This window comes from Lissotriton helveticus, chromosome 8 (assembly GCF_964261635.1).
Source record: "Lissotriton helveticus chromosome 8, aLisHel1.1, whole genome shotgun sequence".
Lineage (NCBI taxonomy): Eukaryota > Metazoa > Chordata > Amphibia > Caudata > Salamandridae > Lissotriton > Lissotriton helveticus.
The window spans coordinates 356,295,399-356,319,169 of record NC_136069.1 but is presented as its reverse complement, the minus strand read 5'-3'; the positions used below and the strand labels follow the sequence as shown (position 1 = coordinate 356,319,169).

The 23,771-nt window shown below is 45.0% G+C and overlaps 1 protein-coding gene across 4 annotated transcripts in view; it reads right to left on the bottom strand.

Moving 5' to 3' along the window:
• Positions 1 to 23,771, bottom strand: part of B3GLCT (beta 3-glucosyltransferase) — a 1,060,368-nt gene that overhangs the window by 892,179 nt on the left and 144,418 nt on the right. For all 4 annotated transcript variants that reach the window (XM_078657144.1, XM_078657145.1, XM_078657146.1 and 1 more), the window contains exon 4: positions 7,549 to 7,658. In XM_078657144.1, coding sequence (XP_078513270.1) covers positions 7,549 to 7,658 — 110 coding nt within the window. The remainder of the gene's footprint in view (positions 1 to 7,548; positions 7,659 to 23,771) is intronic.

Here is a 23,771-nt window from a genome sequence, read left to right as displayed (position 1 = left end):
AGAGAGACTTTGGCAGCCCCTTTTGCACCCTGGGAGCGCTGTGCTGCATTCTTTTTTCTCCCCCTCCCCAGGAAAGCGTGCGCAGCGCTGATGCTGCAGCCCCTTTTGAGAGGGAATCTCCCAGCCTAGGGATTCCCCCACTCCTTGAGTACATTGCGGGTGCCCACCCGCTTATTTTGATTTCCTTAAGCAGGTGCCCACCCTGCATGATGGCCGCTTATTTTTATACTTTACTGCACAGGTGCCCACAATCTGTCTTCATTTTTATTAGATCATTACTGTGGGTGCCCACCCCGCTTATTTAATCATTTTTATGCGCGGGCGCCCCCCTCGCGACTTTGTCCATAATTACGGGTGCCGACCCCGTGGTCTCTTTTTAGAAAAGAGGGAGCCTACCCCTCGTTGTGCCCAGAATACGGAGATTCCTGCTGCGGCCCCGTTCGGCCAACCGGGAAGCCATGCAGTCCTGCCCGTGACAGGGGTGGGGCCTGCAGCCGGGCCAGAAGGGCATCAGAGGAATGCGTTCTAAGCGGGGTTCCCGTGTGGTTGAGGGAAGCCCCACGCCGTGAGGAGAAGTGCCTTCAGCAGGGAAGAGAGGCACTGTGGCAGTTCGGCGGGGCTCCCGAGGTGAAGGGAGAGTCCCGCAGGTGCCGCGCTGCCACACTGACCGGAGAAGCCGAGACCAGAGCACGAGAGGAGACCAGCGAGTCTCCAGAGCCCGGTGAGTAAGGCTCCATGTTGTTGATGCCTTCGAGGCACAGGGCGAGTGTTATATTTTGAGCGGCACGTCTTGCAGCGGGCCGCTCCAACCGTGGGCATGCTTTGTTTCTCAGAACCAGATGGCTCCAACGAGGCCCCCATTCATTTTAGTGTCCCCATGAGGGGCTTGGGACATACTTAATTTAGAGCCTGTGTTGGCTCCAACATGTACACATTTATTTAAGAGCGCCAGTGCGCTCCACATTGCTTGGGCGCCAGTCCCTGCTCTCTTTGGGGCGCATAATCATTTCAGGAGCCAGTGTGCTCCAAGGGACAGGTTTCATTTCCAGAGCCCGTGGCTCCAACGCTTTGCACATTTGTTTAAAGGGCCAGTGAGAGCCCATGCCACACTTTTACTTCACAGCTGCCCAGCAAGTAGTGGGCAGTTGCAGCATTTAGGTCTTTTTGCATTTTAGGGGACATGTGTTAAGTCCAGGAGTGAGACGCACTCTTTCGCCCTGCCTCTGCCTGAACAGCTGCGCAGCACTTAGTGCCAGCTGCTCTGTTTAGGCCCTTCATTTAAGATTCCCAGCTGCCCAGCAAGTAGTGGGCAGCTGCAACGTTTAGGTTTGCGTCAAGTGCGCACCCCTGACTGTCGCTGCATTGGCAGCGCGCCCTGACTTTGGACAGAGGGCATTCGAGCCCCTTAGAGATGGCCAGTTGGCTCTGGGGACTATTAGCTTTATAGGGCGCCAGGCCCTGGTGTGCTTTTTATAGGTGCTAGGAAATGTAATGTAATGTTTATAGTATGTTTTATGCACCTTGATTTATGCTTATAGACGTGCTTTTATGATTAATAGGTTTTACCTACTGTCTTACGTTTTATTTTGATTCTCTGTGGTATAGGTTTGATTTATTCCCTACTGAAGGTTATGTTATTAAGTTTATTTCCTAATGCAAGTTATGTTCAGGAGATTATGGTCTACCAGATGTTAGCTTATGAGGTTGGCGAAGAATAGAGTTCTCGCCTTATGTGATACTGTACATGTTATGATTTATGTTACAGGTTGACGCTGAGTATAGTGTCTGCCAGGGATTACTGGCTGTGTTCTAAGTTCATGATATATTCTTACCTTTACTATTTTTACCAAGTGACAACTCTGACAGTGGCCCTGTCCTGTGTAAATAATCCCCTGTAAATATTGCCCGTGCCAGTTGGCACAGTGTATATTGTGTGATTACCATCTAATGTGTTTTATGATAATACAAAGGCTATTTTATATATATATTGTGTGGAGTTCCTTTTGTAGTGTACATAGTATGTTGTTACTGTGTGTGTTGTGCAAATGCCTTATACATCGCCACCGGGATAGGTCTAACTGTTCGTGCCAAGCTACCAAGGGGGTGAGCAGGGGTTATCTTTGGCGTGTAACTCCCTTTCCCTGACTAGAGTGGTGGTCTCAGCCTGGCTTTGGCGCAAGTCTTAAGCAACCAGAGATCCCCATTTCTAACAGCACGCAAACAACAAGTCATCTAAAATGAATTCAGATAACTGGTGGTACTTGTGATCTCTAATGTTGCAATGAAATGGGAAAGGAATATCCAACCATTAATTGACAAAGTGATGGCAGATATTACATTTTGGTTGATGCTCCTCCTGACCTTATTAGGCCGATCTGCAATCCGCAAGATGGTGGCTCTACCACGATTCTTATTTCAGTTGCATAACTTTTCCTATAACATCAAAGCTAATATTTTTATTAGACTCAATTCCATCTTGCATAGCTCTCTCTTGAACCAGGGGTTTCCATAGATAGCCCTGGAAAAATGCTTTGGGTTAACATATGAGGGACAGATTGTGGCAGCCGACATAGAGCCCTAATATACAAACTACTGACTGATTATTGTTAATGCATGGTAACATGACACTCAAGGGGACCCTGCTTATTCTTCCAAAAATAGGCTTTGGGTGGAGTACCAAAACAACACCTGTTATATGGCGGCAGCATATTCGCCTCTTTCCTTCAGCTACTAAACCAATACTAAAGATATGGAGAAACACTTCGAAACTGTTAGGTTGGGACAAACCTCTAACGGAATAGACACCACTGAGACGGTATGACATTTAAATATGTGGTGGAGCTTCAAGGGTTCCATTAATGGAATGCCATTGGGATTTCTACCCTGGGTGATATGATGGCTGGCATGGTGCTTAAGTCATCAAATGAGCTCCGGGCAAAATAGGGCTTATACAATCAGTGTCCCTTGCTCACTTTGCCAATGGATTCAAGCTAGTCTGGTTGATGACGGCTGATTAGCCAGAAACCGGTCCCAGGATGGTCGTTTCCGGTCCAGGGAAGACATGGCTTGGCAGTTCGGGCTGGACTGTTCCCATGAGGCACAGGGTCAGACTGATTTGCATATGGCCATGTCCGAACTGGGGTGGCGGAGTGAGCTAAAGAACGATGATGGATTAAACCCAGATCAGTTGACTGGGGTGAGTGCTTGCAATGTTCAACACTCAGTCCATCATCCCCTTTGGTTTTGCTTTGTTCGCCCTAAGTTGGCAGGGTATGCCCAGCTGTGGGTCCCTTGCTCACTTTGCCACTGGATTCAAGCTAGCCCTGCTGATGACTGCTGATAGCCCGAAACCGGTCCCAGGATGCTTGTTTCTGGTCCGGGGATGACATAGCTTGGTAGTTCGGGCTGGACTGTTCCCATAAGGCACAGGGTCAGACTGATTTGCATATGGCCGTGTCTGAACTGGGGTTGCGGAGTGAGCTAAAGAACGATGATGGATTAAAGCCAGATCAGTTGACTGGGGGTCAGTGCTTACAATGTTCAACACCCCGTCCATCATCCCTTTTGGTTTTGATTTGAAGTGGCAAATCGTCACAAAGTCTACGCAATAGGAAACAAATACACAAGTAAACTTAAAATTGGTAAAACTGAGAACAGGACAGTCATCCTTTTACAATACATAGTGTAGGCCTTTCTTTTTTATAAGGGGGCCTAATCTCAGCTGTCAGAACAGGCATTGTAAAGCGCAAAACTCATGTCAAAAATGCAAAGAAATACACAAAGAGGGGTTCTAATTCATTCCCTTTTAGCAACTGATCGCTTTGAGTCACTGTCTTTCATCCATTGCTTCTTTGAAGTACCCGTCACATTTTCTATCAGCTAAATATGTTACATTTTACAGTAGCAATTGACAAAAGAGCCAATTTAGGGACTCAAGCTGCTCTTCACAGCTGTACACCAGAAGAGACTGCCACACAACTGAGGCTGTTCTTGCCTAGGCCATCTGCACAGGAGTCAGTGCACAAGGTTGTGTTCCAAGTCCCTGCTGTTGCAGCTTAGTATTTATTGTGCAATAATGGTTGGCAAGACAAGCAAGCAGTTGAGTCGATATTTGCCTCCTAACAATGCTCCTCACAGCTGCCCGCTAATTGCTTCTATATTTTGTTACCTTCCGCTTTCAACGTGAAAAGGAAAGGCTCATTAATAAACAAAAACCTTCTAGACAAATAGATTCATGGCTAGTCAATGCACAGAATAAGGTCACTTTCCGAGTACCAGTGACCGGTAATTCCATGTACATGGTAGGTTCCTGTCACCTGTTTCTTTCAGAGCATATATGCAATTCACTCAGAGCCACATTAACCAGTTTCATCACCTTCATAACTCAACATTTGCATATTTATCATAATTATAGTAAAAAAAAGCAAAAATTCCAATAAATTCATAAAAATGCAAGCTTATATGTTGAAGCTGTACTCAAGAGTACAATTGAGTTTGTTGCTATTGTTTCATTACATTTTCTACAACATGTATCCTCAGGGGTCAATCTACTCCAACCTGTCCCGTGGTACTCCAACGCCGGACATTGTAGCGATTTCAGATTATCTTGAGTTGTTGCACCTGCCACGCATAGGCGTGAAAGAGGCAGAGAACTGGACAAGGACATTACCCCACAGGAAGTGAGAGCTGCCATTAAGCATATAGCTTGCAATAAAAGTCTGGTAATTGACGGATTTCCGGACGAGTTCTTTTCCACCTGCTCGGAAGAACTAGCGCCACACTTGGCTACATTGTACATAGTCTACCTGATAGCACCAAGGAAGCACTCATAATCCCAGTTCTGAAACCGGGGAAAACAGCACAGGACCATATGCATACAGACCAATGTCAAAGCTAAATATTGATTATAAAATATTGAGTAAGATCCTGGCAGCCAGACTATTGCCCCTCATGCCTAAACTGATCCACCCCGACCAGCTGGGTTTCATCCGGGCCGGAACACAGCCACAAACATCAGGCAGCACCTGGCTATACTAGACACCGATGAACATGATAGGGCCACAGCAGCGGTTTTCGTAATGGATATAGGGAAGGCATTAAACAGTCTTGAATAGAATTTTCTCTACCAGGTGCTGAGAAACATAGCCCTTCGAGGGGGCTTTCTGAAGTGGACGAAACTACTATATGTGAACCTAATGGCCAGAGTGCACATGGGGAAGACTATCTCTTCGAGTCAGAAGGTGGAGCGGGAAACGCGGTAAGGATGTCCCCTGTCTCTCATGCTCTTCGCGTAGGCTCTGGAGCCTTTGGCACGAATGGGACGTGACTACCTTGGAATCGCCGTAGGGATCTCGTACCACCACATCGCCTTATACATGAATAATCTCCGGATATTTCTCCGGGATACAGGAGATCTGAGGGGAGCAAGGGGTATGTAGGAATGATCTGGCCTGCTATAGGGCTTGAGGGTAAATTGGCAGAAGTCCTGACTCTTCCCTGCGATGCCCAACAGGGTCCCTCCAAACGAACTAGACCACCTCAAATGGGAACCCAGCTGTCTGGCATACCTAGGGGTATATATCATATATATCATGATATATAACATGATACTGCTGGCCGAGGGTAACATGGGTGGAGCGATCTGCTACTTCCATTCCCCCATGATGTTTTGGAAGATGCTTCCGCTGTCAGTAGCGGGGTGGGTGACCCTCCTGAAAATGGTTGCGCTACATCGTCTACTATACTTCTTTGGCAAGCTTTTAGTATGGATCCCTCGAGTGCTGTTCTGAGAGCTAGATTCCCTGATCATATCATTTATTTGGAGGACAGGCCGCAGACAGGTAGCACTGACCACAGTCCAACACTCCACAGTGACTGGAGGTCTGGCAGTCCCCAACTTCAAAGCATACTATGTCACGGCACAGCTCAACTCCCTTATTCAATGGCTAGCATCCAGAAGGAACACAGATAATGTCCCGGACTCATTCACACTGGCGTGGTCTGACCTTGCAAAGGTGCTATTGCAAATAAGACAGCGGTCCGCCGGGGACACTACAGAGCTCAGAGTCATTATTCGATGCTAGGCTAACCTGCAAAAAACACGCAGTAGGATCCTCGCTATGTTACAACATTTGCCAAAAGGCAAAATTAACTTAAAAACAATGACTAATTCCTAATTTTTTTTAATGAATTTACTATAATTAAATTACTTCCCACCCTATTCCCCTATAAGCCCACAACCAGCTATGGTACTAAAAGGCATTATTTACTTAAAAAAACATTACTAACTTCTAAAAATGTTATACATATAATTCAAAAACCAGTACAATACTTATCAACACAAACATATAAAATACATAACACTAATATAAATATCGATATTAGTAACATCGATATTTTTGCTATCGATATTACTAACTTCGATATTAACAAAAACTATGGCCCCATTAGGACGGCGGGCGGACTTTGCCCGCCCGCCATCCTCACGGTACTAGGGACTGCCCGCCATAAGGGCCGGGGTCCCGTGCATGGCATTAGGAAGCACCCGCCACAGTGGCGGGCGCATCCAGCATTCCTACCATTGTGGCGGGCGGTGCACTCAGCACCGCCCGCCACAATCGCAGGAAGGCATGCAGTGCACTTCCATGCACAGCATGGCAGGCACCGCGCGGTGCCTGCCATGCTGTGCATGTAACTGCTGGGGGGTACCCTAGGTACCCCCCATGTGCACCCCCATGCCCCCCGAGTCCATGGGGCCCCACATCGGGCCCCGAATGCGACTCCGCATGCCTGCCGCCACGGAAAGGCATTTTAAAAAAAACATCCCAATATGTCTGACAGACACCGCCACCATAGAAACCCCGGTTTTTCCGTCCGCCGCGGACCCCCCAGCCATCCTAATGGGCCCGCCATCCTAATGGGCCCCTATATTTCTTACCTTCAGGTCAATATTCTGGTCGTCGATATTCCTGATTTTGATATTCCTTCTTGATATTTGATGTATCCTTCTGTGTTTCCATTTTTTGCCCTGCTTCTTTTAACTGTGTTGTGTTTTCAGTATGTAGTGAAAAGCGCCGGGACACTCTTTGAGTAGCCGTGCGCTATATAAAACAATTATAACATAACATAACAACATAACATATTCTGTCCCTACGATATTTACAACTCAATATTACTGTAGCTCACTAGTCGATTTTTAAAACTCGATATTTAGACTGCACACCTTGGAATTCACCTACCAGATTTATGGCATTTTAGAAACAGCTGGAAAATCTACTGATTTGGCATTTAGTGTTTTAATCACAATAGCCCATCAAACCGAAGTCTTTTAAAATACAGTTTAAGCCTATGAATTACATATACTGCAACTGGGAGGAGACAGGTTTTTTCTGTGCACACAGCACAAGTACATGATTCTGTTTATGCAAGACATGTCTAGTTTTAACACTTTTGTGAATTCTCATGATTATAGTTTTGCGCTCATCACTTCATTATGGAATCATATTATACACACAACATACATACTACAGGCATTATATCTGCAAATACCTCGCTAAGCTCTGCTGCCTGTGTCAGAAGACTGTGCTTCAGTTCTTCTGCCTTGCTTGCGTGATAGGAATTACTTTGACTCTGGATGACAAATACGATCTCACCCACTTCTGTAATGGGAAAGAGAAAATTAAACATTAAGGGAAATAATGTAAAATATCGGCATTCTGGCACGTTTGAGAAAGAAAGGGCACTTTTGATTAGGGCGTTACTTATTGCATAATTCTCTTTGACAAGAAATTATAAATATATCAGCAAAATGAACTGAAATCATTTACAGCGACTAAGGGCTTTCAAGATAGATTTGCTAAAAGGGAAATAATAAACTAGGTACTGCTGTTTTGTCGAAGTTCCCGCGAAATCAACTGTGCTACAAGCGGCGTGTGCAGTAGTTCCAGAAAACACATATTTTTCATTTTCCAGCTCTGAGTTCAAAAATGCCGAAATGAGTACCAGATAAACGCACAGAAGCCACCCCAAAGTGAATCTGTAATACAGAAGGAAATCAGTTCATCTGAAATGTAACTCCGTGTTGATGTATACCTTTTTGGAAAGTTTTCTGCAGATTTGTCAAACAAGTACAACATCAGAACACCTGTGTATGAACATTAATTCTAAAATACCTCCAAAAGGAGCAGCATTGGCTCTAATTTGGCCACACAGGTGTTTGTATCATATGTGTGAGAATGGAAGCACTCAACCCTTTAATGGTACTACTTCTCAGAGACCATGAACCAAAGTAAGAGAACTTATGCAAAGAAGGGAGTGCTTATAGAATCCAATTACTTCATTCAAAAACATTAAAAATTTAATTTATTGCAAAGTCCTCCCAAATTAGTTTCACACATAAGAGGCGGTCAACGAGAAGGCCTCGCATGGATGGGATTCTGCGCTCTAAATTAAATTTGCAGGTCCCATTGGGGATACAGATACTTTGGGGGTCATTAGGATGGCGGGCTATCGGGAAAGGGACCGCCCGCCATAAGGACGGGGTTCCCGTGGGGGCCATTAGGATGCATCCGCCACAGTGGCGAGCGCATCCAGCATTCCTGTCATTGTGGCGGGCAGTGCACTCAGCACCGCCCGCCACAATGCCAGGAAGGCATGTTGTGCATGGAACTGCAGGGGGATACCATAGGTACCCCCCATGTGCACCCCCCAGAGTCCCTGTGGGCCCGCAACGGGCCCCTGCAAGCAATTACTGCATGCCTTTCCGTGGCGGCAATCCAAATTTTTTGAGGGGGGACAAGTGTGCTTCTTTGAGCAAATGAGAGGGAGAGGCATTGGACCTTGAATCCACACTTTTACAAGTGCTTACAAGCTTTACTACTTACAAGATTTTTAACAGAAAATACGAAAACTTCACAAACTAGTTGTTTTAGTGATCGAGGCTGGACTGTTCCCATGAGGCACAGGGTCAGACTGATTTGCATATGGCCATGTCTGAACTGGGGTGGCAGAGTGGGCTAAAGAACGGTGATGGATTAAACCCAGATCTGTTGACTGGGTGTGAGTGTTTGATTGGTTCAGATGCTCCGTCCATCACCACCCCCTTTTGTACCGCATAATTTACATAAAGAGCACGCTGGCGTAGACGCGCAGCGGACATGCGCCGCTGGCGCGCCGAAAGCGCACCTAAGGAAAGCCCATCTGCGCCCGTCCACATACCGGAAGGGCACAGCGCCAGCCATACTACCCGTTTGGGTGAAGGGGCCAATTTTAATCATTTAATTAGTTACTCCAGTGAAGCATTTGTTAGTCGGTGAGTGACAGGATTTGTATACCCCATTTTGAGGAAACGGCGGGCCCTGAGGCGGACTTTGTTAGGAAAGATGCCCTGGTGGGAGGACTACTTAATTTTAGATCTCTACCTAAACATCATGTAGAGATCCAGTTGCTACTTGACGCGCATGGCCTAGACGTCCTTTTCAAGATTGAAACCTTGACACATTCGGGATCGGAGGTAGAACTAGGCCTGGCCTGTCCTCCCAGTTATAAAATTATACATAAACCTCGAGTTAGAGGACGAGAAGGTGGGATGGGATTTATATTTAAGGAGGTTCTGGACTTCGTTCAGTTGGACATTGACAAAGTCGAAGGCTTTGAATTTATGGGCTTCCACTAAAAGACCCTAAAGGCTGCTCACTGGCGGGCATCATCTGCTATAGACCCCCAGGTGTGGCTGGCTCACTCTCTATGCAGGGATTGGTGGATGTTATTTGTAACATGGCCCTTACTCACTCCAACTTGATTATTCTGGATGATTTTAACTTATGGCTGAACGGAACCAAGGACTCAGGATATAGTAATTTAATCCAGTCTTGTGAGAGCCTGAGCTTATGCCAATGGATCAATGAAGCCACCTACAAGGGGGGAGGGGATTAAGCCAAAGAACAATTATGATGAAGATTGCTTGCTGAACTAATTATACATTGAACATCTTTTTTATATTAAACAATTTTGCTGATTGTGGATATTCAGCTGTTTACTTGCATGTGCTGTGCTCTGTCTTTGGCTTAATTTGTCTTTGATATATATGGAATTTTTTCTGCATATATTGTGTGATACGATGGGTGGCACGGTATTGTGACATTGAGCACGCTTGAAATATAGTGAGAATTTTTCTACTTTATAGGCGATCATAACAGAGGTGCTGGCTTTCTAGATTACCCATTGCCACCATCCCCCTCCTTTTCTCACAAGGGGGGAGGGGGGGGATATCCTGGACTTAATCTTCTCTAAAGAGCAGGCTTTGGGAGCAGTAAAAATTCTTCCGGTTGGCTGGCATGACCATCATTTGGGCAAATTCCAGATACTGGACCCTAGAAAGGTACGGTCAGCCACCAGGGAGGTAAGGACATTTAGGAGTAGAGACTGGAGGGGACGCTTAAAAAACAAGACTATCTCATCCACGGTATTCTCCTTTGGTAAGGATTTTAGTAGTGGGGAGGTCAGTGGAGGATAACTATACTGACTTCTGTGACCAGATTAATACTATGCATGACCAGATTGCTCCCATAAAGAATCATAAAAAGACTGGCAGGCTGTCAGCCGGGTGGTATAATGATCACCTTAAATCCTTAGGATTGATCTGCCGACAGGCAGAGAGGAAATTGAGGAAGTTCTACTCGGATGAGGACAAATCCTTGTGGAAGGCTGCAATAGTGGATTATAGGAAGGGAATTAATTTAGCAAAATCTGAATATTTTGCTAACATTACTTCATATTCAAAAAATCACTGCAGAACAATTTTTAAAATAGTGAAGGATATGGTTATTCCTGAATGCACACAATCCAAAAGCCGGCCAACTCAAGCGTTGTGTGATAGTTTAGCGACCTATTTAATGGAGAAAATACATAACATCATTTAGGGTCTGAAGGTGAATAACATCTCCAGGAAAAACGGCCTTACCATGGAAAGGAGTGTGTCACGAGACAGAGGAAAGGTAAATCGGGTCGAGTCAGACTTTCTGACCTCCTTGAACCATATCAAACCTTTCTCTGAGGAGATTTTTAACAGAATTGCCTTGGGTGTGTCATCAGGTTCCCCTTTAGACCCCCTCCCACCTCAAATTTGGAAGGAGTGGGGCTCTGAGCTCCTTCCCATTTTACGTCAGATTCGTAATAGCTCCCTAAAGTCGGGAGTTGTACCAGCATGCTTGAAACGTGCTGTGGTCACTCCGCTCGTAAAAAAAGCGACACTCGGCCCGACCTGCGCTGGTAATTATAGACCAATCTCCCTCTTACCTTATCTGATTAAAATCGTCCAACGTCTGGTCAGCAAAATGCTATCTCAGTTCCTGGAATCCAACTCCAGGCTTGACGATGCGCTGTTTGGTTTTTGGCCTGACCATGGAACTGAGACTGCTCTGGTGACCGTGTTAGATGATCTCCGGATGCAAGCAGACAGGGGACAATCTGGCATTCTCATTTTGCTTGACCTGTCTGCCGCTTTTGACACGGTCAACCACGACGCTCTTCTGACCAGGCTAGAAGAGGTTGGGGTGATGGGGACGGCACTAGAATGGTTCCGGTCCTACTTATCCAACAGGTGTCAGGTGGTTTCTCTTCCACTGTTTCAATCTATATTTGCCAATATGCACCATGGGGTTCCGCAGGGATCTGCGATAAGCCCTATTCTCTTCAATATTTACATGAGACCCTTGATTGAAATCATAAAGGCACATGGTGGTGAATTACGCCGATGACACCCAACTCTTCTTTTCCCTAGAGGGGAATCGGTCAACTTCTCTGGCGAATTTTCATGATTTCATGCTAGAAACTGCCCATTGGCTAAGAGCCAATTTACTTCAATTTAACTCAGATAAGACTGAAGTTCTATATTGTGCGGCGGGGAAAGTGCCTCCGCCCTATCCTGATAACTTTTGGCCTTCTTCAGCTGCTGCTACAGTGGTCCCGGTTAAAGCTGTACGTAATTTGGGAGTCATGATGGTTGCTAACCTTACTTTGGAAATACATGTAAATAAGTTGGTGGGGGTCTGCTTTTTTCCCTGAGTAGAGCTTTGAGGAAGGTCCTTCCGCTGCTGCCAAAGACGGCCACAGCATTGGAAGTTGAAAGTGTCATCCTCAGCAGGTTAGACAATTGTAACGCACTACTATTGGAGGCCCGGAAACTCCTAGTTGATCATCTTCAAAGAGTCCAAACCTTGGCGGCCAAACTGGCACTGATGAAACCACGTTGCTCATCAGGCTCTTGCCGAACTTCATTGGTTGCCAATAATGCAGAGGGTTCAGTTTAAGTCTCTCTGCCTGGTCTTCAAGGCCCTCCATGGTTTTGGACCCAAACCTCTTCAGGAGACCTTTGTATGGTATACTCCATCAAGGTGTCTTCACTCTTCTACAGCCCACTTGGTGAGAGCTCCTAAAATCTGTAAAGCTAGGTCAGGAGGCAAGGCGCTTAGCTAGGCTGCCGGCAAACTCTGGAATAACCTCCCTTTGGAAATTAGGCAGTCATGAAGAGGTCAAAACATGGCTGTTTCCCAGAACTTTACTGTCCGGAGGGCCCTCTGTTAAATCCACTCTGATACCTTCCATTGATTGATGACTCATATATCATAGCGCCAAGATACCCGTTGGGTGATAGTTGCGTTCTAAATTCTGTATACAAATACATAACGAGAATCCAGATATCATCACATTGTAATGGAAGCAATCAAGGTGAATGTCCTAGAAGCAGTGAGGGAGAGGAGACAGAAATGTGTAGAACATGCGGTAAGAGAGAATTACAATTGAAATTAAAAATGTCAAATACAGCTATGTGCTCGCCATTGGAGAGCCTGACCTTATGGGCCAGGCGGTGCAGGGCACGCCTAAGATCTCCGGGTTCACCTGCCTCGACAGACAGAGACACGGGACACTCTGTTAGGCGTAGAAAAGTAGATTTATTAGCTGCAGCTAAGTACAGTTATCTAAGAAGTACCACACATGGGGTTCTCAAGAGACTGCCACTTCAATCCGTGGCGCACAGTCTATTATACAGAACAAGTTTACAATGACAACTCCCAATACACACAAAACTGACAAATAGGAATAGTTCGAAAACAAGCTATCGGATGTCTAAAACACACCCTCCTTTCAGACCCCGTGTGCTCTCCTCCCCTCAGGTTAATCAACACTAGTGCCCGTAATTCAATTTGCAGGTGGCAAAACATCTGTAGAATGCTTCAAAAGAAGGGCTATGTAACAAGAGAACACACGAAGAGAATGGTGAAGGCCAGTTAAACAAGATAAAGTAGGGAAGAATGGTGGAACCCAAACAGTGGAGTAAGACATGGATTAATCAGTCTAGACATGGCTTTGCAAACTCGGCCAGACCCTGACATCAGTGTCGGACACAAGGACAAGGGTTGTTCTTTAACAGGGAAGACACGGAGCAGCTGAACAGGCAGAAAGACCACTTTTACCGCGTTAGCAGTGCTGCCTGAGTGAGGCAACACAAAATGGCGGCTAAACACAAAATGGCGGCTGTAGGTGAAGCGGAGCCGAAAACTACGTAACCTCAGACCCTCCTTTTGCCATACTCAGGCAATGCACAAAGGGACCCATGTTAGTCTGAGTCGATATCAATGGTCATGAGGTCATCGAGGTGTTGTTGTACCATCATCTTAATATTCTCTGTCTGCTGTGCTACTGGTTTGGAGACACAGATCGTGGCAGAAAGTCCACAAATGGCTGGGCCACACTGTAGACAGAGACAACAGGAAAAGATGATCGCTAAAATCATTCCAAGGAAAGTTAACACTTTCCATCCCCAAGTGGACAGTAGTCCCCAAAACCATCCCATCACAGACCAATCTCCAGTATCTTGGTGAATAGACTCAGAGATGACATGTAGCTTAGAGATGGCTTGGTATACTGTAGGGGCATTGTCAGGAATATAAATGCAACAACTAGATCCAATCAGTTTACAAACTCCTCCTTTGTCTGCAAGATCTATGTCTAAAACCATTCTATTCTGTAAAGTCATAAGACGATCCGCCTGAAGTTCGGCGGTCAAATTCTTCAATGCTCCGGAAGTTACATTTATTGTGGCATCAACCACACGAACTAACTGTCTTATATTTCTGCTATTGACCATCGGACCCCAAAAGGGAAGAAACCCTTTCAAAAAATCCCCTCCTTCTTGTCCTGCTGTGTCTTCCGAATCTACAACTCCTCTACCAAATCTCTTTCTGTGATAATCAGCAGGAGCAGTATATGTAGGGGGAAGGAGAAAAGCTATATAACACGTTCCCGAGAAATATGTGGGAAGCCATGTATAAGCTCAGTCATGACAGATAAAATATGTACCTTGAGATGGCACTAGCGGTGCAGGAGTAGAAGGAGTATAAACATACCTATGGGAGCAATTACTCTTCTCTTGCTTAGTTTTGGTATTCTGGCCATTTATTTGTAAGCACAAATGACCTCTTTGGGGTAGAACCCAAATCGGTGTAAAACTGCTGCTTAACCTTGTCAATTAGGCTGAGAGTATACCGAGTTATATTCCACCCATCGTATGCTTTCTTCTCATCTTTGGGAATCTTGCTAATGTCAGCAATCTTTGCCATGGTCACAATACCCTTTATCAAGGGACTGTGACTAAAATCCACTCCACCATTATAGGACCCACCAGGAGGATATCGAAGTTGATTCTGGTATGCATTGGAAAACATAGCCAGATAGGCCCAAGCAGAACCTTCATACGAAAATGGGAGAACTAGATACGGCATACCTCTCTGTGTATTATGTGGTATGAGACCACAAACCCAACAATCAGTAACATTTACTATCAATTGATGCTGGTGTAACAACTGAATGAACGAATTGTTAAGATATTCCATTCTTCTCATTTGCTCGTGGTCTGGGAGTGAGTAGAATTTATGCGGAGAAACAATAGTAGAGGGAGTTAGAGGGACAAAAGTGGGAACAGGTACTAACTGTAGGACATGAATAAGCCATCCTATGCATGCTAATAAACTACATAAACATAATAAAACACAAAATGCTACGCCACACCGACTGAATAATAATTTCTTATAATGAGCTCTTTTCATCATTTTAATATCACTCCCTTTTCCTGTACTATCCATTACTCTAAAGGCGTTGCTCACGATAATCTTCCATAATCACTTGGCTGTGATTGTCAGCCGTCCTATGACACTGCAAGTCCTGTTGACCTAGTCACTATTCAGGTCACAGCTCAAGACTCCTACCGTGACCCTGCAACTTGATGGATAAAGGAAAAAGGACGTTATCTTTTTAAACAAAATTAGAAAACCCAAAATTAATCGTCTTAAAGCAAACTCCTTCTCAGATTGTATAGTCTCTTTCCAGGTATCGTTTGGTCCTTGAATACATTTTCAGGATCTGTTGTGTTGAGTCTTAAATGTACAGGTACAGCTTCCTGTAAGACGTCATTGTCTTCCTTCTCTGAGTTAGTCCAATCCAGGCGTGCACTGCTGAACGGTACGAATCTGGGTACCTTCTCACCTTCACTATCCCCAACACCTTCTCGGACCCACTGGTCAAAAGGTAAAGGTATTGGAACCCGTTTGCAATGCACGCAGTGGATCCAGTTTTTCTTTCCCAGGACCTTGACAGCTGTACGAGTTGTGTGTAACACTTGTCTCGGCGGCCCCCAACGAGGTTCCAAGTTCTTTTTCCTCTGAAAGTTCTTCAGACACACCCAGTCCCCAGGCTGAATGGAGTGTCCGGGATCTGAGGAGGCCTCCGGCAAAGCGTTTTGGACCTGTTGACGAATAACATGCAATTTAGTGGTGAGATCATGCAAGTAGTCAACCAACAACGGATATGGAATGTCTGAGTACTTTTTGGGTCTGGGGACTCCCCAAACATTGCCTGGGCGTCCAAAAACAATCTCGTATGGGCTAAGTCCTAAACGAGAATGAACGGTTGTTCTAGTTGAAAGAAGTGCCAAAGGCAAGGCATTAGGCCAGGAAAGGCCTGTGCTGGCCTGAATCTTTGCTAATTTAAGTTTGAGGGTGCCATTATAGCACTCTACCAGACCCGCTGACTGAGGATGGTTTGCCGCATGGAACTTCTGTCTAATACCTAGGCCCACACACACCTTCTGCATAATTTGACCTACAAATTCACTTCCATTGTCACTCCAGACAATGCGCGGCAAACCAAACCTCGGGAAAAATTCCTTCAAAAGTACTTTTGCAGTGGACAAGGCAGTGTTGTCCTTTAGGGGGTAGGCCTCTGTCCATCTGGAAAAGGCACAAACCACCACCAGGACATACTTGAGATTGTTAAAGCGTTCCATATGGATATAGTCTATTTACAGTACCTCGAATGGGTACGTAGGGGGTTCAAAGTGAGCTGCTGGAGTTGGAGTTCCCTTTCCTGGATTGTGCATCAAACAAACAATGCAATGTTTCACCACATTTTCTGCACATTTAGGAATACCTTCATTTTGCCATACTGGAGCTAAAAGCTTGCATATACCTCTTGCATTAATATGGGCTGGTCCATGAGCCATAGTAACTACAGGCAATACATACGCATCTGGTAACAACCATCGTTGATGCTCTGACAATTCCGTCCAACATCCCATAGTATCCAACATTCCCGTACTTTCTCTCCACGTACTCAATTCTTTCTCGGTGGCCTCCTTCTGAATCGCTTTCACACTTTCTACTGTGTCTTCATACATACCACCTTCTGCGACCCATCTTGCAGGGCCCGCAACATACATGCGACTTTCAACATTCCTCGCTGTTTCCCTCGCTATTTCATCTGCAAACGCATTTCCTTGACCCACATCATCAGTAATCTTTTTATGTACACTGCACTTCACAATCGCTATTTGAGTAGGCAAAGCAAGTGATTCAAGAAGGTCAGTTACTAACTGACCAGGCTGTATTTTAGTGCCGTGGGAGGTAAAGAATCCTCTTTCCCTCCACAAACGACCAAAACTATGGGCAACGCCAAACGCATATTGACTGTCAGTATAAACAGTCACTCTTTTCCCTTTCGCCAACACACATGCTCTTGTCAATGCAATCAACTCTGCAGCTTGCGCTGAATTGTGCGAAATGCGTGCAGCTTCCACCACTGTGTGCAAGGTTGTTACTGCATAAGCAGCTGTCGTTTCGCCATTAGGGAGCTTGAAACAAGACCCATCTACCCATAGGATCCCATCCGGACCCACAAGTGGTGTATCCTTCAGGTCTATTCGACCCTTCGTATCTTCTTCAGTGCGAAGAAAACAATCATGCTGATCTTGTACATGATTCTCATCCAAAATAGGCAACAATGTTGCTGGATTCAGAACATTACATCTTTTTATATGTATATGGCTAGCTAAAAGTGTCAACTCATATCCAGACAAACGGGCGCTCATTAAGTGCTGAGTTTTCATCCTGTTAAGAAGAGTAATTACTGCATGTGGCACCATAACATTAAGAGTATGATCTAATACTAGTCCAGCAGATTGACGAATAGAGATTGCCGCTGCTGCTGTTGCTCTGAGGCAACTAGGTAATGCCTTAGCTACTGGATCTAATGTAGCCGAAAAATTGGCACACGGCCTTTGTTTGTCGCCAAATTGTTTTGTCAGAACTGATAATGCGCAACCTTCCCTTTCATGGACATAGAGCGTAAAAGGTTTACTGTAATTTGGAGTACCCAACACAGGAGCAGAACACAAAGCAGTACGTAAATCAGAAAAACTCTTTTGACATTCATCGGTCCAAGGAAGAGGCTGGGGCGTATCTTTAAGTGTGAGTGCCAACAGAGGTTTAGCAAGTAGGAAAAAATTCGGAATACACTGTCTACAGTAAGAGGTAATGCCTAAGAAAGCACGCACTTCTCTTTGTGTGGACGGTACAGGCATCCGTGCAATTGCATAAATACGTTCTGGTGTCAATCGTCTTCCCTCCTTCGACAAGAGATTACCTAAATAGGTAACCTCTTGTCAGCAATATTGCACCTTAGAAGATGATACTTTATGATGTAGATCAGACAAATGTTGTAAGAGCGACACAGTTGCAGTCTTACAGACATCTTCCGAATCAGCAGCCACTAACAAATCATCCACGTATTGGATAAGAGTAGCACCCGAGGGCAAAGAAAAGGTGTCAAGCTGAGACTTCAAAGCTTGTCTGTATATTGAAGGACTTTCACAATAGCCTTGAGGTGCACATTTAAACCGGAAGCTTCGGCCTCCGAGAGAGAAGCCAAAGAGATCCCTACTTTCTTCAGCAATAGGAATGCTAAAGAAAGCATTCTTAAGATCAATAACCGAAAACCAGACTGCTGAAGCAGGAATCATAGTAAGCAAAGCAGTGATATCTGGCACAACAGGAAACTGAGGGACAACAATTTTGTTGACCTCTCGAAGATCAATTACAAAACGGTACACAGGTGGCTGAGAGTGATCAGTACGTTTAAGAATAGGTAAAACAGGGCTATTGCAAAGATTCCCTCTGGTCTCTTCGACCACACCTTTCTGGACCAATTCATGAACAATGGCCAACAAAGCTCTCTCACCATCATTAGATATTTTATATTGAGGAACACGTGGCATCTTAACATTGTGTTTAACGGTAATCACATATGGTGGAATTTGCAATAAACCAACATCATTCGGACCCGTAGCCCAAAGTGTAGCAGGAAGTGAACGCAGTTCAGGTGGTAGCTGTTCTTTAGATACATACATTGGAGAAGTCAATTTATCACCCAAAGTGAGGTGCACACCAGAGGGAGAACAATTCAGCGTAGCATGTAAACGTTTCAATAAGTCCAAACCCAATAAATTCTCTCCACAACCCGTTGTTAAAAGAAGCGGAGCTTCCAAATCGTATGGACCAACAGAAATGGGCAAGGGACAAGAAACCGGATTTGAAACTGGGGCGCCAGAGAATCCTACAGAAATATTTGTTAAGACAGACAAAGGTGCCCCAGGGAGTTTGGAATGCATTATGGAACTTCTCATTGCACCAGTATCCAAGAGAAATGGTTCTGTAACACCTAATGCCATAACATTAACATAAGGTCCTTCCTGATCTACTGGAACTGATACGACTCCCTTACTTTGCCTATGGCTGTCCTAGCTAGTATGAAAATCAACGTCCTCAATATTGAGAAAATAGTCATCATTGTAATTTTGGGCAGACTGAGAATTCTGCTGATCAAAGTAATTCGTAGAATCCTGAGGGGGAGAGGAACGTCGTTCCTGAGTCGACGCACCACGTCCCCTACCTCTGGATACGGACCGAGAATCACAACGACCCCGTGGTACCAATGGTCCACCATAACGCTGCAATAAAATCGGTCAAGTATTCTTAAAATGACCTTCTTCCTTACAATAGGCACACTGATTAGGACCCAATGGAAATCGCGGAGCTGAGGGTACCTGTTTCTGCAACAACCTCTGAAACTGCGGGGGCTGTTGGAATTGGGGTTGAGCAGAACGAGGGGGATAAGCCTGTTGCAGAAGAACCTTCGTTTTTAATTCCTTAGTCTTTTTCTCCACTTTTTCCTTATCTTCCTTATCCCTATTCTCATAATATTGAGCCGTAGCCAATATCTGGGCAGTGGAAGAAACGGCCCACGAACTCTCTGATTGTTTTAATTTATGTGATAATTCTGGAAGTAAATTAAAGACAAATTTATCTACGAACAATCGCTGTCCACCTTCAGTGCTCATATCCTGTCCACTATGGTCGATGAAAGTCTCTTCGAAACGAGTAAAGAAGTCGGAGACACTTTCATCCGTCTTTTGCTTACACGCCGCTAACTTATCCCAGTTAACGCGCACCGCAGGCATCATAGTTTTCATCAAATATATTATTTTTCCAGGTAATTCCGTAATTAAGTCATCAGGTTTGGCACCACCTATTTGTCCTGCATCTGCAGCTGTAATAGCAGCCCAATTACCGCCTAAAGCTATCATGATCCTGTTTACGAATCTTGGTCCATATTGCTTGTGGGACTACATTTCCCATAAGCAAATCAATATAGGCCAAATTCATAATACAAGCGTCAACAGTCTGGGACAACTCTTTATAATACCCAGCAGGATTCTTACGAGGGTCCGGTAAAGACTGTTTAAGTGCCAATACTTCTGACCTTTTCCAAGGATCATGTACCCATATACGCTGAAAATGAGCAGGGACACCAGGAATATTACCTGCCTGTGCAACCGCATCCCTCCATATCAGAGGAACTTCTCGCATCGGATATTGTGCCATTTTACGACGAACCGAGGGATCAGGCTCAAGAGAATTTTGAGAGAAAAAGGCGGATCGAAAAGTAACAAGCTTTTGAATAGCATGCTCTACAGCAGGACCCACAATAAGTCCTTTATCAAATTGATCCTGTATTTCGAATAAATCCTGAGGAGGTGAATCCAGATCCACATCTCCCCATCCTTTAATCAGAGTATTGCACATAGCATTGAATACGTATCTCTGTGTAGACGCGTTCCATTGAAGGAAAGTATCTAAAATATCACGTACACTGTACTGCGCACTACTCACAATCCGATTATGAGCAAGAGAATCTAATTTAGTCCGTTCTTCCAAGTCTGGAAATTGACTACGGGATTGTCTCCTAGACGACGCAGGGGAAAAGTAAAGAGGCCCAAGAAAAGGCGACAAAAGACCTGAAACAGTGTCGGCTAAACTTTGTCGAGCTGTAGGGGAATCTGACACTAAAACAGGAGACAACGTATTCTGTAAAACAGAAGAAGAATCTGTAGCAAAAGAAACGACAGATGGAGGAGGCTGAGGCACAGAAGATTGGGGTACAGAAGTCGCTGCCAAAGGGGGCGGAGCTGGAATCACAGGAATAGGCAATTGTGCAGGAACTAAAACAGCTGGATTAACAGCAGGTTGTAATGGCGGTGCATTAGCACCTAACACATAAGGTGGAGGTAATGTCAGCAAATGGGACATAAAACAATCGTCATCGGGAGTTTTACTCTTCGACATAGTAGGTAACACAGGATAACATCTATCTATTGCCATACGATGTTGTCTTTCCGACACCACAATCACCTGATCAGCTTCATCATTTTTAAACTGTTGGGCGGCCTGTAAAATCGTCATACTCTGTTCTTTCTTATCTTTCTTCATTTGCTTAATTTCTTTCTGTTTGGCTTCCTTACGCCAGAGGCGGAAAGAGTCAAACATTGCCGGCCGGGCTTTTTTCTTGAATAGAATTGCTTCCAAATTATCTAATATATCGGGCTCAAAAGAACCATTTTGTGGCCACTGTAGAACACCATCTTTTTTGGTATATCGGATCCATGTTTCGTTAAAAACAATAGGACCCAGACCATGTTTAGAGTAAAGCTCGTAAGTAGGAGTTCCAGCTGGAGGAATCGGACAGGAATCCTCTAGCCGGGAATCCCTAGAACAACCAAAACAGCAGAACTTCCTAAACTTACTGAATCCAGGCATTTCGTAACGGACTGGACTTCCTTACAAACCTCAAGGGATTTTTAGACAATATAGTCACAGCACAAACGTACTTACCCCTTGGCTTCGGTTAGCGCGCTAATCGAATAACAAAAAACAAAAAAACGAAAGAGTGGGCGCTACCCACAAATACTTAACTAAATGTTTTTCTTACGCCAACAGATGTCCGTTTAACGTCTCGCGATACCAATCATCACCAAAGGGCCAAGGCAGGGCGACAGTCAGGGCAGCAGTCGTCAGCAGCCGTCGGGAAGGAGTAGCCACGCTTCAAAAGACTTTCGGTCCACTTCGACATACAGGGGTCGCTGACGTGGTTCGCGAAATCCTCCGGAATTTTCTTGCGAAGCTCCTCTCGACTCTCGGGCAAAAACTACTACCGCTGAAGTCGCCCACACGTTGGGCTGCCAATTGGAGAACCTGACCTTATGGGCCAGGCGGCGCAGGGCACGCCTAAGGTCTCCGGGTTCACCTGCCTCGACAGACAGAGACACGGGACACTCTGTTAGGCGTAGAAAAGTAGATTTATTAGCTGCAGCTAAGTACAGTTATCTAAGAAGTACCACACAGGTAGGTTCTCAAGAGACTGCCACTTCAATCCGTGGCGCACAGTCTATTATACAGAACAAGTTTACAATGACAACTCGCAATACACACAAAACTGACAAATAGGAATAGTTTGAAAAAAAGCTATCGGATGTCTAAAACACACCCTCCTTTCAGACCCCTTGTGCTCTCCTCCCCTCAGGTTAATCAACACTAGTGCCCGTAATTCAATTTGCAGGTGGCAAAACATGTGTAGAATGCTTCAAAAGAAGGGCTATGTAACAAGAGAACACACGAAGAGAATGGTGAAGGCCAGTTAAACAAGTTAAAGTAGGGAAGAATGGTGGGACCCAAACAGTGGAGTAAGACATGGATTAATCAGTCTAGACATGGCTTTGCAAACTCGGCCAGAATCTGACATCAGTGTCGGACACAAGGACAAGGGTTGTTCTTTAACAGGAACTGGCAAAATCTGAAGGGTGAACTGACCATGAATGCCAAGCCGTTCTCAATGTGGAGATAAATTGGTGAGACAATTACGGAAGGCAGCAACAAACATCTCCCCAATCTGCTGCACCTCCCTGACAGCTATGCCAGCCCAGCAAAGGTGCTTGCTCCGCAGCATACGATCATCAGCCTCAGCTGGGACAGACGTACTGCTCTGATAGCAAGGGAAGTGAAGCAATGGATCCCTCTCACAGTAACCAGACCTTATGGGAACCCTAGGTACTACCACACACTCTGATAGGGCAGGCAAGCAGGAGGTTACCTAGGGCCTTCATGGCAGGAGCAACCATATATGGCCTATTGTACTGTAGTGTAGTTCCTATTATCCCAATAGGCTCTGCGCATTGGAATAATACCTTCAATAGTATAGGCCTAGACCAGACGTTAACTAGGTCTACTACTGTCGATATTAGACTTAAAGTTTTGGGTTTGCCAGCTAGCTCAGAGTTCACTAGAAACTTTCTCGAATAGGCAAGGAGGAGTTGAACCTCCCTGGATAGACAAGAAGGGATTTAGTTTCTGACAACCATAGAACATGACAACTTTGCTCTCCCCTAATCAAGAGTGTATCTCTAGAGTCGTGTGAAAACAAAAGACGACTTATTTTACTCAGTCAGTACGTGCATTCTTAGTCTCACCAGATTGTAGAGAAAAGGAAGAGACGGGCGTGTTCAATAAAAGATGTTATTTATTGATCAGTCTCTTTTCTCATACAAGAGAAATGGATCGATATTATTGCAATACTTATGGTTAAGTAAAGTGCATACAATAAAAGCAGAAGTATAAAATAATACTGTAAAAACATTGATATGGTTTCTAAGCCATACGATGGTTTAAAAGGAATAAAATGAATACATACACATTTACATTTGGCTAATCGTACTCAACTGGTGTTTCTAACTACGCCTACCCCGTGTACCTGACCTAAGCCTAATACGTGGGCGGGAATAGAAAGTTACAGTTTAAGTTAAGTTTGTTTTGCCAAGTGACTGACTAGAGAATTCTCTGCGAGGGGTTATTCAGTTCTGTACCTGGAATCTAGGATGAATGAGGGATGGTATCTCTCGTCTCTGGTCTCGATATTCCAGGCTGCCTGCGAGGGCTACCCGGAAGCGCCGGAGCTGGATTTCTCGGCAGGAGAAAAAGGCAGCGCGTCAGGAAGGTGGGGCTGCGCCAGCGGGGTCTGCTCTGCTCTGGGCTTCGGCAAGTCTGGCTGCTCCG